This window comes from Camelina sativa, chromosome 13 (assembly GCF_000633955.1).
Source record: "Camelina sativa cultivar DH55 chromosome 13, Cs, whole genome shotgun sequence".
Classification (NCBI taxonomy): domain Eukaryota; kingdom Viridiplantae; phylum Streptophyta; class Magnoliopsida; order Brassicales; family Brassicaceae; genus Camelina; species Camelina sativa.
Window position 1 is genome coordinate 6,015,638 of NC_025697.1, and position 21,418 is coordinate 6,037,055.

Consider the following 21,418-nt stretch of genomic DNA (forward strand, 5'->3'; position numbering starts at 1 on the left):
AAACGACTCTTCACCCTATCGTTGATATCCAAACGCGATCCTTGATAAGAAAACGTATAACCGAAAATAATAGATAAAGAAAAAACATATAACCAAACAAACCAACCATATTCATCACTGGATTTAATGCCAAAAAGTAAAACAGTGTCTTATGCTCTGTTGCAAAGAAGACATCAGACATGCATGCAAGTTGTGTAACTTGCGTTCATCTAATTAGAGCTACTGGCCAAAAAAAAAGACATGCTTGCAAGTTGTGTATTATTAAAAGTTATAGTATTATTATTACAAACCAAGATTAAACCTATCTAATGACAGCCTGACAGGTCACGGTGCACCCATCACACATCGATTATAAAGTAAGGCTCTCTGAATTAATGATAACGGAAAATAAACTTAGAACGGGTAGTTGATACTTCATGATCTTTAGATTGATAATGACACCACTCACACTACCATAAAACATAGCAAATGAAAACAGTTGTATTCTTTTAATTGGATTCTCTTCTTTTAGTGAGTATATGTGTCCCTTTACAAAATACAGCTAATTGTATCTTATGAAATATTAGAAGTGACAATATATCCAGACCAGAAAATATATGGTTATATTGATTCTAATATGAAGATATTTATTTTCATATTTTCTCACATGTATCTCGTTTCATAACGTTCTCGAAATTCCGTCCGAAGAAATAATTAGTTGTGGTAAGATTTCATTCAATCGGTACGAACAATAACAAGATCAAATGACGTTATTACTTTAGTTTGGGAGGCATTCACTCATGGTTAGACTTTTTTGTATAATTTCTTTTAGCCAACTCAACGTACGTGCATGTATATTATAGTTGGTAAATACTAGACTATTCCACATCTACTAATAAGATTAACGTGTGTTTTAGTCGGGCTATATATATTATTCTAGTTTTCGTAATTATGCTAATCACACTTGCATTTGTATATTTATATATCTTCTTCTTCTTTTTTTTGGCGGCATATTTATATCATCTTTAGAGAAAATAATATAATGAAGATAGTGTAGTACATTATTTGTTAACGATCGCCCTTTGCAAAAAAAATAGCCGTCGCCATATAGAGAGAGTGAAGAGAGAGAGTTCGAGAGAAAAATTGAAACGATACATCGAGTTTTTTTTCTCTCACCTTACCCATAAAACAACAACCTATTACAGAAAAACACGTGTTATGAGAGACGCATAAAAAATGTTCCGTTTGTAGGAACGTATCTTTCATTTTTCTATGACTTTAATTTAAATTAATCCTTTTAATTATGTAGGACGGACGAAGGACGGACCAATGCCCATGCTCTTAATTAGAAGACTCAAGCGTGCCGGCACACGATTAAAGAAAAAAAAATGGACGTCACGCACATAAACAGAAGTACACAGAACATTGAAGAAGAAGAGTGACCAACGAGTGGTGTAACAACAAATCCTACATTTAACCATTCATTAGTATTCACTCTGTTTTAAAATATAAGATATTTTAGCTAAAACACGCATAATAAAAAATGTTTACTTTTAAAATTTTTAACTAATCAGAAATAATTAAAACTACATCAAATAAATAATCAAAAATATATAATTAATCTAAAAGTTGCTTCAAAAATTGAAAACATTTTATGTTATAAAACAAACAAAAACTTTTAAAACATCATATATTATGAAACATACTATTATCGATCATTTTTTTTTCCACATTATTATTATTATTATTATTATTATTATTATTTTGTTCTTCAATTTGTACACGTTTTTCCTTAATGAAATCCACTAGTAAGTTATAAGAATCATATATTCATATGTATAAATTAACAGTTATCATAATTTAAACAGATTAAACAGTAATCACGCCTTTGTAATAACTATTTTACTGATTTGGTTTCCAAAGGCCAGTTTTGTCTTTTTCAATTAAAAGACCATAAAAAGGATAAAATCGTGTCAAAGACAGACAGACGAATATTCAAAAAGAAGAAATTAAAAGAAAGAAAAAAAAGTTGTTTTTTCTTTCTTTCCCAAAGACGACATATTTCGCCGATCGTCGTCCTCTGATCCGAATCTTTCCCGGATTCTCCCGGTGGTGGAGATAAGAAAAGAAGGAAACCCAGAAAGAAATATTCTAAATGGCGTCGACCACGCGAGAAAAGTTTGTGTCTTTCATAAACAACAGATGGCTCGTGTTCGTGGCTGCCATGTGGATACAGTCTTGTGCTGGCATGGGTTATTTGTTCGGAAGCATTTCTCCGGTCATCAAAAGCTCCTTAAACTATAACCAGAAGGAGCTTTCCAGACTTGGAGTCGCTAAAGATCTCGGTGATAGTGTCGGCTTCATTGCCGGTACTCTCTCTGAGATCTTGCCTCTCTGGGCCGCTCTTCTTGTCGGAGCTGTTCAGAACCTCTTCGGTTACGGTTGGGTTTGGCTTATCGTCACCGGTCGAGCCCCGGTTCTTCCTTTATGGGCTGTGAGTTATTTGATTCTTTCTTCCATTCTTTGATTTCTCCATCGATTAAAGAAACTGCATGTGGCCCCTTCAGATTCATCTGTGGGCGAAAGTTTTTGGGTACTGAGCTAAATAAAAAAATTGGAGACTTTCTATTTCGAATCTCTGAAACTGTTTTTGCTTTTAAGGTTGTTAGGTTACTAATACGTCGCTGTCAATTTTATTACAGATTCCTCTCTTTTTTTTTTCTCTTCATCTCTTGTTCTGTTTTTGTTGAAAAAGGTTCTGCTTCTGGAGAATTTGTTAGCATTTCTGTTGATGATGTAGTCGATTGGCTGGTTCCAACTTGATCATAGGCTTAGTATGTTCAGTTCTATGCTGATACAACCCTTTTTTGAATGATTTAATTCTCTTTGTTTTCAGATGTGTATTCTCATATTCATTGGGAACAATGGTGAAACCTACTTCAATACTGGAACATTAGTCTCTGGTGTTCAGAACTTCCCTAAGAGCCGAGGTCCAGTGGTGGGTATTCTCAAAGGGTTTGCTGGACTAGGTGGCGCGATCATGTCTCAGATATATACAGTGATCCACTCATCTAACCCGGCTAATCTCATTCTCATGGTCGCTGTTACGCCTGCGGTTGTCGGTGTTTCCCTCATGTTCTTAATCAGACCCGTTGGTGGTCACAAGCAGATCCGTCCCACCGATGGAGCTAGCTTTACTTTCATCTACGGTGTCTGCCTTCTGCTCGCTGTCTATCTCATGGCAGTTATGCTTATTCAAGATGTTGTCGTCGTTAGTCACAACATCATCACTGTGTTCACCATTGTGTTGTTTGTCATTCTTGTTGTTCCAATCTTGGTTCCAATCATGACAAGTTTCTTCACAGAGACGAATGAGCCTAACGACACAATCGAAGAACCTCTTGTCCCAAAACGGGATGACCAAGAACCAGGGCTGCAGACACCTGATCTAATCTTGAGTGAAGTGGAAGATGAGAAGCCAAAGGATGTAGATTTGCTTCCTGCCTCAGAGAGACATAAGAGAATTGCGCATTTGCAAGCACAGCTAATGCAGGCAGCTGCAGAGGGGGCGGTTAGGGTGAAGAGACGGAGAGGGCCTCACAGAGGAGAAGATTTTACTCTAACGCAGGCACTGGTAAAGGCCGACTTCTGGCTCATATTCGTCTCCCTGCTGCTCGGTTCTGGTTCGGGTTTGACAGTAATTGACAATCTTGGTCAGATGAGTCAGTCTCTTGGTTATGATAACACTCACGTGCTTGTCTCTATGATTAGCATTTGGAACTTCCTTGGACGCGTCGGCGGTGGTTACTTCTCCGAGCTCGTTGTCAGGTTTGATATCTTAGAAAGCCTATGATATGTGGATTACATATCTTCTCTTTGTGCTCTGTTCTGATCTTGATTTGAACGATGTGCAGGGACTACGCGTATCCAAGGCCGGTAGCAATGGCTTTGGCTCAGCTAGTAATGTCAGTAGGACACATCTTCTTTGCGTACGGATGGCCCGGAGCGATGTACATTGGCACGTTGTTGATTGGACTCGGCTATGGTGCCCACTGGGCTATTGTCCCAGCTACTGCCTCTGAGCTCTTTGGTTTGAAGAAGTTTGGAGCTTTATACAATTTCCTGACACTGGCAAACCCGGCTGGATCCCTGGTGTTCTCGGGTATGATTGCGAGTAGCATCTATGACCGGGAAGCAGAACGGCAAGCACAAGGATCCGTGTTTGATCCAAATGACGCCCTTAGATGCAATGGTTCTATCTGTTTCTACTTGACGTCACTCATAATGTCTGGATTCTGCATCATCGCTTGCATCTTGAGTATGATTCTTGTGCGTCGTACCAAGTCCGTTTACACTCACCTCTATGGCAAGACCCGTACCTAAGATATGTTCCCTATCATATGTGATCGTGCTCAGCTTCTTATTCTTTGGTTTTTGTTTTCGATTCTCCGGTACAGAAGTTTTCGTCTCTGTGTCGATTTTTTTTTTTGGGGTTTCTGTATCAATTTTGTTGTCGTTATTGTCAATTTTGTATTTGATTTGTACGTTTTTTTTTTTGTATTCATATCCGCGGCAACATCTACGCAAAGATCTGTAGACACTCCTCATGTATAAAATAAATTTCAGTTTCAAATAATGTTTGGGATCTGATTAATCTTGAGAAATAGCTCAACCATTACAATTTAAGATAGTTCCATTGTGGATTATGATGACATTTTAATGTAGCAAAAGCTTAAAATCAATAGCTTCAGAATTTATATGTTTTATGTTTTGAACATTCGTTCGATAAAAGCTAGTTAAAAGCAGAGCAGTCCCTTCGAATCTCTCCTTGGTTTCCAACCTTAACACCAACGCGGCCAAGATTCCTCATAGCAGAAGTAAAAGCGGCGTAGAATTCTCCAGCGTTGTTAGCAAACCTCATTACTGTAGACTGAGACGAGAGATCGTTGAACAGAACTTGATCGGAGGTGAAAAGGCCTTTCCGAGCCACGAGGTTCTGGTAGTATAGATTGTCGAAGACACGTCCGGTGGTTAGGTCAATGTCTGCGACTTGGTCTGGGTCCCAGCCAGCACGACGGCAAGTTTGCATCAGCTGCTGTGCGTAGGCAGGGTCGAGCGTAGGGTCCAGGGGCATAAATGCCGAGAAGTTGTAGAGACGGTTGGCGAAACGGTTGCAGTGAGAGAAACCAATGGTGTGTGCGCCTGAGAGAGCAATCATATCGGTAAGTGAAAGCCCGTTGCTAGCGAAGTTCTCGACTAAACCTCTCACGTCAAGCCCTGGTTCAGGTAACTTCCCGGTCACTCTAGACGCCTTGGAGACGAGCCCGTCTCGTCTTCCTAGCTCCACCTTAAACCCTGGCCCTCCAGCCTGCCAATGTAGCATAGTTAATAATGTTGACACATGGCTAATTAAATGAAAGTCAGTGGCGGAGCGTGGACTTACGAGGACGACGACGTCTCTAGCGGCGAGAGCCAAAATATCGGCACATGACACAACACCTGGACATAAAGCTTCTACAGCGGTTTTAGCCTTAATCACAGTGTCGAATCCGTCTCCGGCGAGAGATTTATTGTCAGGCGCGTCCTTCTCTGCGTCTCCATTCTCAGATGCTATCAACACAGACGCATCACATCCCTACAAAAAAAACAAACCAAATTATATTCACAACTTAGAAAAGAGAAAAACAAAAAAAAAAAACCCCCAAACAACATAATACAACTTTGTAGATCTATTAACGTTTTCTACATACTTCGACAAAACAGTCGTGGAAGAACATCCGTAATGTTGCCGGAGCCGTCGTGAAAGTTTGTTGAAATTTTGTAGTAACCGCCTGCTGAACGATGCGCTCCACGTTGGGGCATGTGGAGGAGTAGTAATTCTCCGACAGTTGAGCACCCGACTCGGCCACCATGTAAAAGAGCAACATCCCCCACATCATTATCATGTTTCTTTTTGCATCGTCACTGCGACTACGAGTATCCATATTGATAGGTTTTGTCTTTTGTTTCTTATTAAACTCTTCTCTTAATACAGTCGTCTCTTGAATATATAGGACCTCACCAATCTTTTTCGACCCTCTGATATGCCACCGCATTAATTTATGGCCGCTGGATATAGTCTTACAGTATAAATGTGTTTTTAGTTTTTTGTCAATGAATAAACGTAACAGAAAAAAAAATGTTTATTGAGTTTTTGATGATTAAAATATCTAGTCACATTCACAGGTGAATGCCAGAAGTTTTACAACTAGGATATTCTCACCTTTTACTTGAGCGAGAAGGTGAATGCCAGAATTAAAATTTCTTGAGTTAGAGGGTTTTACTGACAGTGACATTCTAACAAACTTCATTAGGTCAGGTCATCTGCATGGAAACGTTTCTAAGAGATTTTAAAACCAAATTGTCTTGATGAAACGTATAAAGTATAGCTAACTAATACATTGTCGTTAAACAAAAAATGGATAAAATAAATTCAAAGTATGAGTTTGAAAAGAAGTCTTTGTCGACCCCTAATATGTTAATGATTTTGACTGATCCTTGAATTCAGCGGATCGGAGTACCTGTTCTAATTTAGTTCATCAACTTTAGCTCAACGGTTCTAAACATTGAAGCCGATATTCAAAATAAACATTTAATATATCCAAATTTGGTTTCTTCCGACACAGCTTTCTTTTGGTATGATAAATATGATAATTTATTTTTTTAATCTACCATATCACCGCACTAGTTCTCTTTCTTATTATAATAGAAACTTTAACAATTATTCATATTGCTGTTTAGGTTAAAGTGTTATTTTCTACCAAAAAAATAATAATAATAATGATAGCGTGGTGTAAGTCAAGATGATCTCTCTGTTATGCTCATTTCAATTTCAACCACAAATATAATAAAACTATTTATAAGCTCATTGTAGGTGAAGAATATATTGTATAAATTTTATGAGCACACGTCCCCAAACTACAAGAGCATAACCAATTTTTTTTTTTGACAGCTTAACTTTGATCTATAGAATTAATGTTTTTAATTATCACCGGAAACTCGTTGCATTGGACAAATTAATCTAAATTAACCTCTAGTAAAAAAATTGATTCGTAGTATATATGATGAAGGATCCGTATCAAGAGGCAATGAGTCATCATGACTCGTGTAAACTGTGAGTGACAAGAGATTTTTCCTTTTTCTTTTTCCCCAACTCTTATTTATTTTAGAAACAAATTAATTCATGTTTCTTGTATATGGGCCTAAGTTGGGCCTAATGAAAAGTGGACATGATAATATAGTCCAGAAAGGATCCAGTTAGTAAACCGGAGCGGAGGAAAATATTCAGTAGTTAGATGCTTGTTTTTATTTCATGTTTGTGAGACGAAGAAAACGAATTTTATTTGAATTTTGTTGTTCTGCTTTGTGGAGAGGCGATGGCTATGGGTATGGCGGTAGACACGGTGGGGGAGTTAGCATTTCCGGTATGGAATCCAATCCGGCGAAGATTTCCTCCGGATTCGCCCTTCTTTGCATCTGGAAACGTCGAGCGTGAACTACTAGCTAAACAGGTACTTACTTCTTCTGGAATCTGAATCGGTCGAAATCTTATGTATGTAATGCTCTTCTTATGGAATTACTCTTCACAGATCAATTTCGATTTTTATTTTTCTTGTCCTTGCGAGCTAAATTAAGTTAACGATGATATTATGGCATTAGCTTTGCCCAAATCGAAAGGTCGAATTGTTTATTTCGTTGTCTCTCGAAACGTTTTTTTTTTTTTTGGTGTGGAATTCATCTCCGTAGTGATGATACTTGATTCGGTTTCGATCTATTTGGTTGTTCTGTAATAACGGTCTAAACTTGGAAGTTTTTTTTTTTGGTGTTCTGATTAGGTCTAGCTTGTCAATTTTGGATTAAAACGATTGATTCATTCTTGTTCTGGTTTGATATCCATGGAATTGTATGATGTTTTTTTGACCAATCATTGTCTGTCATCCTACAATACTAGTAAGAGTTTTTAGAGTCCTAAGGAGGATTTGATTGACAGGTGGCATTGGACTTAACAGAAGATGAAATCAACCATCTTCAGATAATTGTGGAAACTGAAAGCAGGTATATGTTTTATCCTTCTTCACGGATGGGATTTTTGTTTGTTTTTCTGTTAGTAAATGTACAAGATTTAATCAACTATGGCAATGGTTATAATTTGCAGATTTAGATTATTGCTTGCGGGAGTTGAATGTTTGTTTTTACATTGGTTCCTTGATGTGTATACTGCAGCTAATAATCTGAACAGACTTTTTCTTTTCTTTTCTTGGTGACTCTGGTTTGGTGTCAGTTATCCTACATCTGATTGTTGGTAATATATAGTAACCAAATGGCCATGAATTGTTATGTAAGTAGTTCTCTTTCGATATCAACATTTTTTAAGTGGCAACTAGTAATAGCAATGACTATATCGTGTGTCACTGATCTAGTTTCAATTCCAACTTTTGTCCACACTCCACAAGTCTCCGTTGATGGTCACGAGCTTCACTTTTTTTGCAGCAGAAGAATCTCGTGTCCCATTGCTGGCTGCCCTGAGCGCCTGAAATCTTTGGACCATTTTGAAGATCACTATAATGCACGACACACGGCGTCTTGTTCAGTATGCTCAAGGGTCTACCCTACTTCTCGCTTGCTAAGTATCCACATATCCGAAGCACACGACTCTTTTTTTCAAGCTAAAGTTGCTCGGGGTTATGACATGGTATGCACTATATACTCTTTATCTCTTTGTGCAACTATTAAGTGCCGTTTTGAGGCAGTGCTCTAACTGTGATACCGCTCCTGTCATTGTTTTACATGGATATCTTTAAACTTCACCTGTGATCGTCCTTATTTCTTCTCTCATGAACATATTTACGCAGTACGAGTGCCTTGTGGAAGGGTGTGGATTGAAGTTCAAGACCTACAAAGCCCGGCATCGACACTTAGTTGACAAACACAAGTTCCCAACAACATTCGAGTTCTTCAAGAGGACCCAACTCTCAAAGAAGCGAAGAGAGAAACTTCAGAGGCAACATGTATCAAAGCTGAAACACAAAGAAGACAAAGAAGAAGCTTCTTCAGATGCTAAGGAAGTAGAAGACAAAGCCAGCGTTGACGGTCTTGTCTCAGCACTGTCCACGCTAACCACCGCAGACACAACTCCTTCAAATGTCAGCTTCGGTCGACGCCATGGTCGTGGGCTGACCTTTGTTCCACGGTCTGTTCATAGGGAGAAACGGACCGAATATTCTTCTGCACCAGGGCCTACGAATTAGTCATGGTCTTATAGTTCCTAGTCTGCGTGCCACCAGGGCCAATGAATTAGTCATGATCTTATAGTTCCTACTCCCTAGTCTGCGGTAAGATGTTGAAGAAAAATTTATCACATTGTTTTGACGAATCACTCGAGTAACACACGATCTAAAGGCTAAACCGGTCCTTTTAAGTAATTTATATAGAGCAGGACTCTTTTATTTGGTGCCGAATTATTAATTAAAAAAAAAAAACCACGTGATGTGATTAATTAGGACTGCGTCCCGTTTCCAGTTTTGTAGCTAAACGTTGCACCGTTCTAGTAACGTTAGACGGCAAGCTTTTCTGTTGGACCAAGCTTTTCTGTCTCAGGCATTAAGGACACTGCCAGGATTTATAACCTTGTCGGGGAAAAAGAAAGAAGCTCCAAAAATTGAAACACACAAATTAAAAATCCAACAGCTTCTCTCATTCAGGGATTCTGCAATCTAGGGTTTCGTCTGTCTGGTAAAATTTGTTGCTTTACTAATTTCTTTAAACCTAGTTTTCGATTCTAATCTTTTACCTTCCTTATACAGTCTGCTTGTTTGGACTCTGTTTTTTTTTTCATTTGGTTTTTAGATCTCAGTGCTTGCTTTGAACTGTAGTGTTCGTTCAGTTTGGTAATCTCTGAAATTTTTGGTATCATGAAATGTGTTTAAAGTTTCATACTTTTGGAGAAATTTTGATTAAGAAATCGAAATGGAACTCGTGGAACTTGTTATTATTTAAAAATCCAATATTCTTTAGGATTGGTTGGTGAAATACTATAGTTTATTTTATTTTTTGGTATGGTAGGTGTCTCTATCAAACCAAAGCATTTGGAGATGGAGAGCATGCGCAGCTTTTGGCAGCTAGGGGATGAGCTCCGAGGACAATCGAAAGCTTCAGAGGATCAGAAGTGGTTCATGGCTGCATCTAAACTAGCTGACCAGACTAGATCCAAGGGAGAACGTTCGAACAATCTTGATCTATCAAAGGGTCCAGTTGAGATAAGGCCGAGGGAGAAATTTGGGTTTCAAGAAGAGAACAAGTTTGAGACTTTTAACATCAACATGATGAACTCGGAGCTCAAGTTCAATGCTGGCTACGATTTTAATGTTTTTGGCCATAAACACCTGAGTGGAGGCAAATTTAGCTACAATCAGTTCTCTAACAGAGAAGGTAACAACAACTTTCGCAGCACTCACAACAGTGACTCCATGAATGCTGCTACAGAAAAAAGGTTCAAGACCTTACCTGCCTCGGAGTGTCTCCCAAAGAGTGAAGTGCTTGGTGGTTATATCTTTGTCTGTAACAACGACACAATGCTGGAAGATCTGAAGCGCCAGCTCTTTGGTATTCATCTCATCTTGGAGTTTGTCCATTTAAGGGTTACATCTCCTTTTTCATATGTACTTATGTCTTCTTCTGTGTCTGTCAGGTCTGCCACCGAGATACAGGGACTCTGTTAGGACGATAACACCAGGCCTGCCTCTGTTTCTCTACAACTACACAACTCATCAGCTGCATGGAATTTTCGAGGTTTGTTCTATAGCACTTTGATTTGTCAATGGTGTTCATGTCTTGCTCGATGACTCCAAGTCTCCAAGAATTGTTGCTTCTCTTTGCTTTGTACAGGCAACAACCTTTGGAGGTTCAAACATTGACCCTACTGCTTGGGAGGACAAGAAATGCAAGGGAGAATCCAGATTTCCTGCACAGGTTTCATTTTTCTTCTCTGATGTGGATTCTGTCTTTCATCTTTTTTCAATGGTTGATTTGATTCACACAACCCCAAATGGTGATTGACAACATGATAGGTGAGAATTCGTGTAAGGAAACTGTACAAAGCTTTGGAAGAGGATGCTTTCAGGCCTGTTTTGCACCACTATGATGGTCCCAAGTTTCGACTCGAGCTCACCATTCCTGAGGTATGCAAATCATTTCATACATGCTATTCTTGTTCCACTAATTTTAATTTTAGCGTTTCCTAATCAAATTGTTGATGACACAGACACTTGCCCTGCTGGATCTCTGTGAACAAGCTGGTTCTCCCTAAGCTCAAAGCCCTTGCAGATCCTATTTACATCTGGGAATTAGTGTCTGCTTATTCCAAGGCTTCAAGTGTGTATTTGTATGTGTGCTTTCTACATAAAAGTAGAAACTAAGAATGTCTCACTGGAAAATAAACCATGATTGTGAAAGATTCATGTGCCACAAATGTGTTCATATATAATCATAAAACTAGAATGATCATCACATCTCCTTGCAAAAATATATTGTTTATGAGTCTATGACCCTCTCCCAAACAGAATTCAATCAGAGAACTGCAACATACAACAAAGCAATAATAAGTAGCAGCCATGTGGGTTTTACTGAGGCTGTTCCACCAAGAGGATGTACGATCACTTCATCAATCACAGGACCACAAAGAACATCCTCTTTTGTCATTGTAACTGAGTAGCTGGTAAAACTTATCTGTGCTGCATCTTTGTCTGCTTCAAACACTAACCCAAACTTCTCACCAGAGCCAGTCCCATTGCTCTCCAGTGTGAAGTTTTGAGCTGCAGATCCAGCTTGAACACCCACCACGAAATGTCCTTTGCACGCATCGTTAGCATCTCCTAAAGTAAATGTTAGGTTGTATCGCGAACCTTCACTTGTGTCTTTTGTTGCTGTCTGTATGCCTGATGGAGCTGTGTGAGACAAAATTTCTATTGCAGCTTTGCCTTCTGGGACATGGAAGTGCTCCGAGTCTATGTATCTGACTNTAACAACGACACAATGCTGGAAGATCTGAAGCGCCAGCTCTTTGGTATTCATCTCATCTTGGAGTTTGTCCATTTAAGGGTTACATCTCCTTTTTCATATGTACTTATGTCTTCTTCTGTGTCTGTCAGGTCTGCCACCGAGATACAGGGACTCTGTTAGGACGATAACACCAGGCCTGCCTCTGTTTCTCTACAACTACACAACTCATCAGCTGCATGGAATTTTCGAGGTTTGTTCTATAGCACTTTGATTTGTCAATGGTGTTCATGTCTTGCTCGATGACTCCATGTCTCCAAGAATTGTTGCTTCTCTTTGTTTTGTACAGGCAACAACCTTTGGAGGTTCAAACATTGACCCTACTGCTTGGGAGGACAAGAAATGCAAAGGAGAATCCAGATTTCCTGCACAGGTTTCATTTTTCTTCTCTGATGTGGATTCTGTCTTTCATCTTTTTTCAATGGTTGATTTGATTCACACAACCTCAAATGGTGATTGACAACATGATAGGTGAGAATTCGTGTAAGGAAACTGTACAAAGCTTTGGAAGAGGATGCTTTCAGGCCGGTTTTGCACCACTATGATGGTCCCAAGTTTCGACTCGAGCTCACCATTCCTGAGGTATGCAAATCATTTCATACATGCTGTTCTTGTTCCACTAATTTTAATTTTAGCGTTTCCTAATCAAATTGTTGATGACACAGACACTTGCCCTGCTGGATCTCTGTGAACAAGCTGGTTCTCCCTAAGCTCAAAGCCCTTGCAGATCCTATTTACATCTGGGAATTAGTGTCTGCTTATTCCAAGGCTTCAAGTGTGTATTTGTATGTGTGCTTTCTACATAAAAGTAGAAATTAAGAATGTCTCACTGGAAAATAAACCATGATTGTGAAAGATTCATGTGTCACAAAATGTGTTCATATATAATCATGAAACTAGAATGATCATGACATCTCCCTGCAAAAATATCTTGTTTATGAGTCTATGATCCTCTCCCAAACAGTTTTCAATCAGAGAACTGCAACATACAACAAAGCAATAATAAGTAGCAGCCATGTGGGTTTTACTGAGACTGTTCCACCAAGAGGAAGAACGATCACTTCATCAATCACAGGACCACAAACATCCTCTTTTGTCATTGTAACTGAGTAGCTGGTAAAACTTATCTGTGCTGCATCTTTGTCTGCTTCAAACACTAACCCAAACTTCTCACCAGAACCAGTCCCATTGCTCTCCAGTGTGAAGTTTTTAGCTACAGATCCAGCTTGAACTCCCTTTGCATGCATCGTTAGCAAAGGGTGTGATCCTAATGTCCTGTGCATGCATCGTTAGCATCTCCTAAAGTAAATGTTAGGTTGTATCGCGAACCTTCACTTGTGTCTTTTGTTGCTGTCTGTATGCCTGATGGAGCTGTGTGAGACAAAATTTCTATTGCAGCTTTGCCTTCTGGGACATGGAAGTGCTCCGAGTCTATGTATCTGACTGTTCCTATAACAGACCACTGCCTTAATGCTGACTGGATCAGGCTTGGCACCGCGTCAATCAGAACTCCATCGGGTGAGTTAGGCAAGAAACCCGGTCCAGATTCAAATCCACCATTGATTAAGAGGTTACCTACACCAACAAAATCATAATATGAGTCTATGCAGCTAGATTAACTTATAGAAACCAGATCTGCTTTCATCATGTTCCGTGTTGAGCTATGAGTTCAGCATTAGCATTCTCGGATTTGATGACTTAACAAAGCAGAAAAACACAAAAGGGACAAGGAGAAGTAACTTACCACTGTCTTGGACCAATGTTACACCAACAGTCTTGATAAGCAATGTGTCAATGATAGGCCAACATGTGGAGTGTGCATCAGAATCAGAATCTATTGGCTGACTTTCAAGAACCAAGTTAATAGGCTCACCATTCCCCTAACTACCCAAGTTATGACTGTAGCTCTGCCATGAAACCTTACTGTAGTTTTGTTGGTAAGAAACAACCGCATTACTATCTGGCCCCGAGACACTGAGACCAGCAGAGGTCGAACAGTTGTGGCCTGCGCGGATCAGTGCAAATGTGAGGATGTAGTTCACATCATCACCTCTGGCAATGAATGTTTGATTGATCTTGCCATCTTCACCAAGCTGAATAGCATGTCCGGCATCAGGCAGTTCAAGTGAAGTAACATATTGCACTGTCCCTTGTAATGTCCACCCAGGGAGTGTAGTGTTCTGATCCAGCAACACAAACGGGCTAGTGCTTGCATTCGAGTTTTTTGGTGGAGATTCGAAGTCTGGATTTTCCAGAAAATCTGCGTATGAAAATGCACAAACTTTACTTAATCAATACGAAGACAGGTAATGTATGTAACAACCGGGTCCTGTAGCAATGGACATCAGTGGCCAAAATTTTGAGTTTTGAAGATGAATGAGCAAACATATAAATAAAGGCACCTGAAGAGGCAACCGAAGATACGAGAAGCAACACGAAAATTCTCTGAAACCACATCATAGCCATTTGCTTCAGACTGACTATAGAGAAGAAGACTTTGAATGTCAATGTTTCTTGGATCCAGTGATTATGTCGTTTTTAAAAAAATGTAATCATGTTGTAACATGTCAATGTTTGCATACAGATTGTATGATACAGTTGACCATATTTATCTCTCTATCCCGTATATAACTAACAATATAAAGTTGCAATCAATTTTGGTTTATTAAAAAAATTGATTTGGTTTACTTACATGAAAAACGGTTCAGTTTCAGTTTCGGTTTCGGAAAAATAAAAATTAATTGGTTTATTATGAATCAATTTTACACTCGGTAGTCGGTAATCGGTAATCGGTAATCGGTAATCGGTAATCGGTAATCGGTATACAAACACGCGCCTCGGGAAAAAATTATGATACCACCATAAACATTAATCGGCTCTTTTTACGTATAAGTATTTTAATCAAACTGAAGCTGAATGAATGTGATTTGGATCTTTTGCATTACTATTATATATTTTTGTAAAGGTATAGAGACACACGACACATTGATATACACTTGGAACGCGCTAAACCAACGCTTTTCTCTTCAACCTTATTAACAAAATTTATCTCTTACAATGATAATTTTGTCTCCGCCCTTACTCAACCTATTCTACCCAATAAGATTGACCCCGACTAAGAATGAATCTGAAACTTTCTCTTTTCTATCTAACACAACACCCTGTGTAGATCTAAGAGAAAAAAAAACAACCCTCTCTCTTTTTATCTATGAGAGACGAAAACCAACCCCCTCTCTTTTCTATCTAAACTCTCACCAGTGTAGATCTAAGAGAAAGAAAAACAATTCTCTGCGCACTTAATCACCTCCCTGATTAACGTCACAGAGAACTAGGAACACACCTTCTAAGCCTTATTTTTCTGGCTTTTAAGTTTACAACTGTATCAATATTCTAGAGTGCTCAAATTGGCTCGTGGCCTACTCCTAAAATATATATACACAACTTGAGAAACCCTAGAAGACGAATCTCCAAGTATCAAGGAATAAGGAAACTGTTTGCTTTCATTCTTATCTTTTCCTTATTTGTTGTAGAGAATAGTCTTCATATCTCCAAGGATAAGGAAACTTCTTAATGCTCAAGTTTATCATTTCCTTAATTTCCTACGGAGAATATTCTTCATATCTCCACGACCAATCTCGTCTCTATCTTCAATGCCAAGTCATCAACTTTCCTCAACACATAATCACATCCACTCACGTCTTGCCACGTCAGCTCACACATTCACGTCAGCACCTCGAACGTCTGTGATCTGATGCAGCTTCCTGATTGATACAACACTGTGTTCGGCACAACGATTTGTTCCTCACAGCGAGTTGTTCTAGAATCTGCATTTACAATTTTTAGCCAAAAGAAAATGGTGGTATAATTATCTATGATAGGTTTGCATAATAGATTAACAATGAGCAAGTCTTAAAGGAGTGAAGCCTAATAGGGTGCTTATAATAAAATTGTGTGACTCAAGATGAAAGTTATTGATTCAGAACAAGTTGGGCTTGAAATTTATTGTTTTCACTCGTCCATATGATATTTTTGCAACCTTCGCCAATCGGACAACTAAATCTGAATCTACACATTTACCGATTTACGTAACATAAACAATAGTATATAATTACTAAACAAAAATTACATATTGAAAACGATTGCAACGTAGGACTAACAACACATTTTTGCTCTCTATAAACATTAAGCAATGTGTCTCATATACGCTAAAATCCAATATTACAAATATGAGACAATCAACATATGGTAAAATCCATTATAGGAAAACATTATATCCAATACTACAGATCAAATACACTATTTTACAAAATGACTAAACTAACAATTTTCGTATGCTACACTCAACTACCACCAAAACAGTGCTAATTTGATCGATTCAGATACGTTAACAAATTAGTATTTCAATAGTAACCGAGCGCAACACATGGTATCAATCTTGTAAAATTTAATTGGTTTATTATCAATTTACACTCGGTTTTAGTTTAATCATTTTTCTGTAATGTTTTATTTTGGATCCTAGTTTCAAGAATGATATAATTGAAAATTATACCACCATATTGTGCAATATATATAACTCCATAGTCCATACTGTTCAGTTAATGTTTAAGCAGACTGATCTTTTGTATTACTATAATATATTTTAGCCAAAAAAAAAAATCTTTTTGAATAAACAAAATAAGAAATCAAAAACTACTCTAGTTTAAGCGTTCAAATTTTGTTTCGCTTAGAATTACATTGAAAAAGTATTTTCACTAATATAAATACAGCAAATAGTTGAAGTAACCAACTAACATAACAGCCTCAATTTCTTTTCTTTTTTTGCATAGCAAAACATATATTGGAATCTTGAAAAAGAAAATGGCGACGGCACTGACGTCGGAGACTCGTTTCGGTGTTGTACACCAAATCCACTCCACAACACGTGCAACAGTTGAAATAGTAGCCAACGATGCAACCGTTCTCCAAAGACGACACACGGTGAACGTTATTATCACCTACGATGAGAAGGAAGATAGAGTAACCTTGATTATGTCTCCAACGGAAGCATCTCAACCGTACGTGAGAAGTGTTTGCAATGGTCTTCTACCGGAGATTGCAACGGGATTCTCCTGTGACAACGTGGCACTGTTGGGGTCGGTGGTTAATGGGGCGTCCGAGGTTCTTCTCTTTGCAGGTTCTTCTCCTCCACCTCCGATCACCGTTCAAGCTGTGTTTAGACGTTCTTCTTCGTCAACACATCATAACACCGTAAAGATAACAATATCCGACACAGAAATCTTTACTCCACTTCTTGAAGCAACAATAGTTTCAAAAACAGAAATGAGCATTCACGCATCACAAAGAAATTCTCCGGGAACGATCTTCACTTTCTTGATTCGAAGGCCTTTGGGAGAAGATTTATCAGAAAACTTGATTTTGTCGGCAAGCGACGGGAACAGCTTCAACGTCCCAAGAACCTTGGCACGCATGCTTCTTCGGATGAATAACAACGATGTGAATGCCCTTACGCTATCGGTAGCTAACATTCCAAAACCACTGTTGTGGCTTTTCAGATTTGCTTCCGAGAAAAATTTGAAGTTTAAATCAGAGATGGTGAGAGATTTGATGATGTCCCCATCAGTTTTGATTTTAAGGATATTAGAGTGGTTACCCTACCTTTGGATCGAGGAGGTGGGTGTCTGGGGCTGTAAGATTCTTGGCAACAGAATCAATTTTGATGTAGGACATGGTATACATGGTGTAGCCTTGTCTTTAGGTTTTGATGATTAACATTTGTACAAACAAAAATGACTATTAGGAAGCATGAGTCCTTTTTGTTCTGAATCTACAAATCTCTTTGTCACCAAGGAAATGAATAACATATGATCTCCTTGGAAGGGTCCTTATTACTTGGGATAATTCATGTGTTGCAATGGATAGCTCGCCCCTGACTTACTTTGGCATCATCATATTGTAAAGAATGCTTCTTCGATATATTGTCTCAATAGTACAGAGGATGTTTATATACAAGAGAGGAGGAGGAGACTCTAGGTTAGACCATAACTATACACTCCTAAGGAGAAGGAAGAGCAAAGGAGGAGAGTGACCCACCTTAATGCATAGAACTGTGGGTTTACCTGTCATCCATAGCAAATGAAGTAACACCTTTATCAACAACAGAGGTCTTCTACAAAATTGTATGCAAATATGAACATAGCAAACGAAGTACCAATAGAAAAAAGTAGTATAAAAGCCTTTAAAGCTATTTAAAGTTGTTTCCCAATTCCCATATACAACTCTAAAAGGAGGAAATAAAGAGGAGGATCGGCAGTGACTTACCTGCACTGTTTCATCATATAAGGCAGGGTTTTCTTTCATTTTCTTCCCCAAGAAACTGATAGCTTCTTTCTCTTTCATACCAGCTATAGTTGCCTGCATCATATGTTTGCTTATTAGTTGAGCCTCTTTTTTCATGTAACAATAACATCTGACAATTGTAGCCTCCTAAGATCGTGGTTACATGGTCCAGAAGGTACATATATAACATTTATGTCAATAGGTTCTTGTTTCATGTCCGCAAAAATGATTCACCCTTAGTAAATTTGCTCAGTTACATACTTTCACAAGCCTAGAGGAAGATATAGTTAGCAAATTAAACAGATAGTATACCATTTAACAGGAATGTCGGGGCATCTCGTATCCATATTGAAACCTAAACTCAGCCGCCTCATTTCTTGCTTGTATCACCAATGACCTTGAATCCGCTGAAATATTCAATTAAAAGGTTACAGGCTTTGCAGAAATATCGAAATTAGCTAATGTTTTTGGAGAACAAAGTGTGGAGATTTAAACAAACCCTGTAATGCGAGTAGCTAACAAGCCAAGGTACTTGGTTACAGGGAAAAGGATGAGAGAGAACAGAGGTTCGCCAATCACTCTGCCAGTCATGTCAATCCCGACCCTTCCATTAAAAGAAACAGAGAACATAACCTTCCATTCAAAGAATATGAGAATACTGAGAATAAAGAGATCAAGCAGAATGCAAAACCTTAAGTTTACTAAGCAAATAACCATCAAATATCGACTCGAGCTCAAATTCAAAACCTTCCAAATTGCTAAAAGCTGGAAGCACTTTGATAGTGTTAAATGGAGCTTATAGTGAGTCTCAAATCAATTAAATTCCATGACACGTCAGCGGTTCTAAGGAGTTCTAAACTCCTTAACTAAGGACCGGTTCTTCGCCCAACCCTAATGGGAAGCTGACAGTCTGACATGTGTCACATGTCATGTCATGAATATGTATTATTTTTTTATTATTTTTTATTTGTGATGATATATATATATATATATATCAGTGTTAAACCAAATCCGGGACAGTGCAGTATTTGTCGACTTTTAGATAATGGCTTTGATTCAGAAACGTCAAGCTCTCAATTCTAGGAGGCGGCATTGGTCGGAACTTCCGGAGGATGTGATCAGATTGATTCTGGGACGGCTGAGGTGCTCCGATTTTCATCGAGCTAGGGCGGTTTGTTCTGCTTGGTATAGCGTTTGGGGAGAATGTGTTCCCATACCTAATCAGGTTCCGTGGCTAATTCTGTTCCCTGATCCGGCACAATGCAGACGCAGTTGTATAATGTACAATCCGCAGGAAGAAGAAAATGTCTACACAATTCAAGATCTTGGTGTGGATCCTTGCCTTGCGAGTTGCGGCACCTGGCTTCTCATGTCGGACCCTCGGTTAAATCTATATCTTGTGAATGTGCTAACTTTGGACAGGATTAACCTAGTACCTATCGAATCCCAACGCGACCAGCTCTTTTCAGAACCACCCGGATGGTACAAATATGTCCCTGGCCGTCATTTTGCAAGCAAAGCCGAGATGATAGGGTTCACCCCTGGTAAGGCAGTGTTGTGGGTAGACGAGAAAACTAAAAACTACGTAGTTGCTTGTAGTTGGGGTGAAAACGGGTATACCGCCTTTTGCAGAAAAGGAGATTGTGAATGGCGCCGGATTCCTCCGTTGGTGGGGTGTAGTGATATGGTCCTCAAGGACCGCAAGCTTTACATTTATTATGAGGATGGTAGCATCGGAATCTCGGATCTCAAGTTTCCAACAAAAGCTGCTCATATTCTTCAGCTATATCCTCCCTTTCGCTTCCACTTGGGAGCTTTAAGCTTCCCGCCACGTAGGGGAGCACATTTGCCAGATTTTATTGATTGGAAGACCAACTTAGTAATCACCATCTCTGGAGACTTTTTGATGGTTGCCAGCGTTCTTAAACGTCGTGACCTTTCTTGGCATTTTCGCGTCTACAAATTCAACTCAGCCAACAACGATTGGGAACAAACTGTTTCACTAGGCGACCAGGCCGTGATCTTGGACCTAGGTATCACCGTGCTAGCTTCCTCAGATATTCAAGGAATTACCAGAAACTCCATCTATTTTAGCGGCCTTCCCTCTAGCCAAAAGGATGTCTTCGTCTTCAATCTCTCCTCCCAGAGGATTCAACGCCTTTCAGCTTCTTCTATTTCCTCCAGACCATTCTCTGATGCTCGCTGGCTTTTCCCCACTTATTAGTTCACAATTATACATTTCTTAACACTTACGTTTTCATTCAATTATGCCTCTCTTTTTTTTTATGCCAGTGTTATTTCCCCTTTTTTATAAAGCAAAGGCTACAAAACAAAGCTAATTATAAGTAATAATATTTCATCATACACAGGATTACAGATACACTAGTTCCCTTTCAAAGCAGACTATCTCAACAATATCTTCTTCTAAAAAATGCTCAAACTCAAACAGATGAACAGACTTGTATCGTCAAGAAACTCACCAACTCCCTGGCCCCTCGTTCCCAGCAGCTGGCCTCCGGTTCAAGTACCTAATAACTGCATCTTCGACCCTGCAAACATTTTACCCAAATTATGATTCAGACACGTATCATCAACCGATCAATCAGTGGACTTGTTTGAAGTCGCCACTTTTACAACTCTAATACATATAATCTGAGTAAATAAAGGTCAGAGTAGCGGAGACTAGATGATGAGCTTACCAAGGTTGGTTGAAGAAGTCCGATCGACGTTCTCTCTCTGCATTTCGACTGGCTTCTCCCGCTACAACCTTGAGATCCTTGCTCTGAGATTCGATCAGGGCGTTAATGAATTCAACTGGCGATTGGCTGAACCCCAAGAAAAATGCCCGCCTCCTCCTATGCTCATGAATTTTCCTAATGGCTGCACATATTGCTTCATCACAAGCCTCAATCTCTTTGTTCTTCTCTGCATTGGCTAACAAATTGTTCAGATCCCTTTGGATCGGGAAGGGTACATCCACTAGCACATCGTAACATGCTGATATGGCCGG

The 21,418-nt window shown here is 39.0% G+C and overlaps 5 protein-coding genes and 1 pseudogene across 6 annotated transcripts; 4 read left to right on the top strand and 2 right to left on the bottom strand.

The window, feature by feature from the left end:
• LOC104735432 (protein NUCLEAR FUSION DEFECTIVE 4) lies at positions 1,972–4,633 on the top strand. The gene is made up of 3 exons (XM_010455226.1): positions 1,972–2,473; positions 2,876–3,807; positions 3,894–4,633. The coding sequence occupies exons 1-3, from the start codon at positions 2,135–2,137 to the stop codon at positions 4,360–4,362; spliced, it is 1,740 nt and encodes a 579-aa protein (XP_010453528.1). The 5' UTR covers positions 1,972–2,134; the 3' UTR covers positions 4,363–4,633.
• Positions 4,526–6,125, bottom strand: LOC104735431 (peroxidase 55). The gene is made up of 3 exons (XM_010455225.2): positions 5,730–6,125; positions 5,423–5,614; positions 4,526–5,347 (listed from the first exon to the last, which is right to left on the bottom strand). Exons 1-3 carry the CDS (start codon positions 6,072–6,074, stop codon positions 4,772–4,774), a joined length of 1,113 nt encoding a protein of 370 aa, XP_010453527.1. The 5' UTR covers positions 6,075–6,125; the 3' UTR covers positions 4,526–4,771.
• LOC104735433 (zinc finger protein 511) lies at positions 7,317–9,476 on the top strand. 2 transcript variants are annotated; one of them, XM_010455227.2, is made up of 4 exons: positions 7,317–7,529; positions 8,009–8,073; positions 8,509–8,710; positions 8,871–9,476. In XM_010455227.2, exons 1-4 carry the CDS (start codon positions 7,395–7,397, stop codon positions 9,264–9,266), a joined length of 798 nt encoding a protein of 265 aa, XP_010453529.1. In that variant the 5' UTR covers positions 7,317–7,394; the 3' UTR covers positions 9,267–9,476. The 2 variants fall into 2 exon arrangements, with proteins under 2 accessions (XP_010453529.1, XP_010453530.1); XM_010455228.2 differs by having other exon boundaries at positions 8,512–8,710.
• LOC104735434 (B2 protein) lies at positions 9,572–11,556 on the top strand. The gene is made up of 6 exons (XM_010455229.2): positions 9,572–9,750; positions 10,081–10,620; positions 10,706–10,806; positions 10,903–10,986; positions 11,085–11,195; positions 11,279–11,556. The coding sequence occupies exons 2-6, from the start codon at positions 10,110–10,112 to the stop codon at positions 11,321–11,323; spliced, it is 852 nt and encodes a 283-aa protein (XP_010453531.1). The 5' UTR covers positions 9,572–9,750; positions 10,081–10,109; the 3' UTR covers positions 11,324–11,556.
• On the bottom strand, positions 11,477–14,538 carry LOC104737984 (annotated as a pseudogene).
• LOC104735436 (putative F-box protein At5g14160) lies at positions 19,429–20,956 on the top strand. The gene has a single exon (XM_019235099.1). It carries the CDS (start codon positions 19,454–19,456, stop codon positions 20,630–20,632), a length of 1,179 nt encoding a protein of 392 aa, XP_019090644.1. The 5' UTR covers positions 19,429–19,453; the 3' UTR covers positions 20,633–20,956.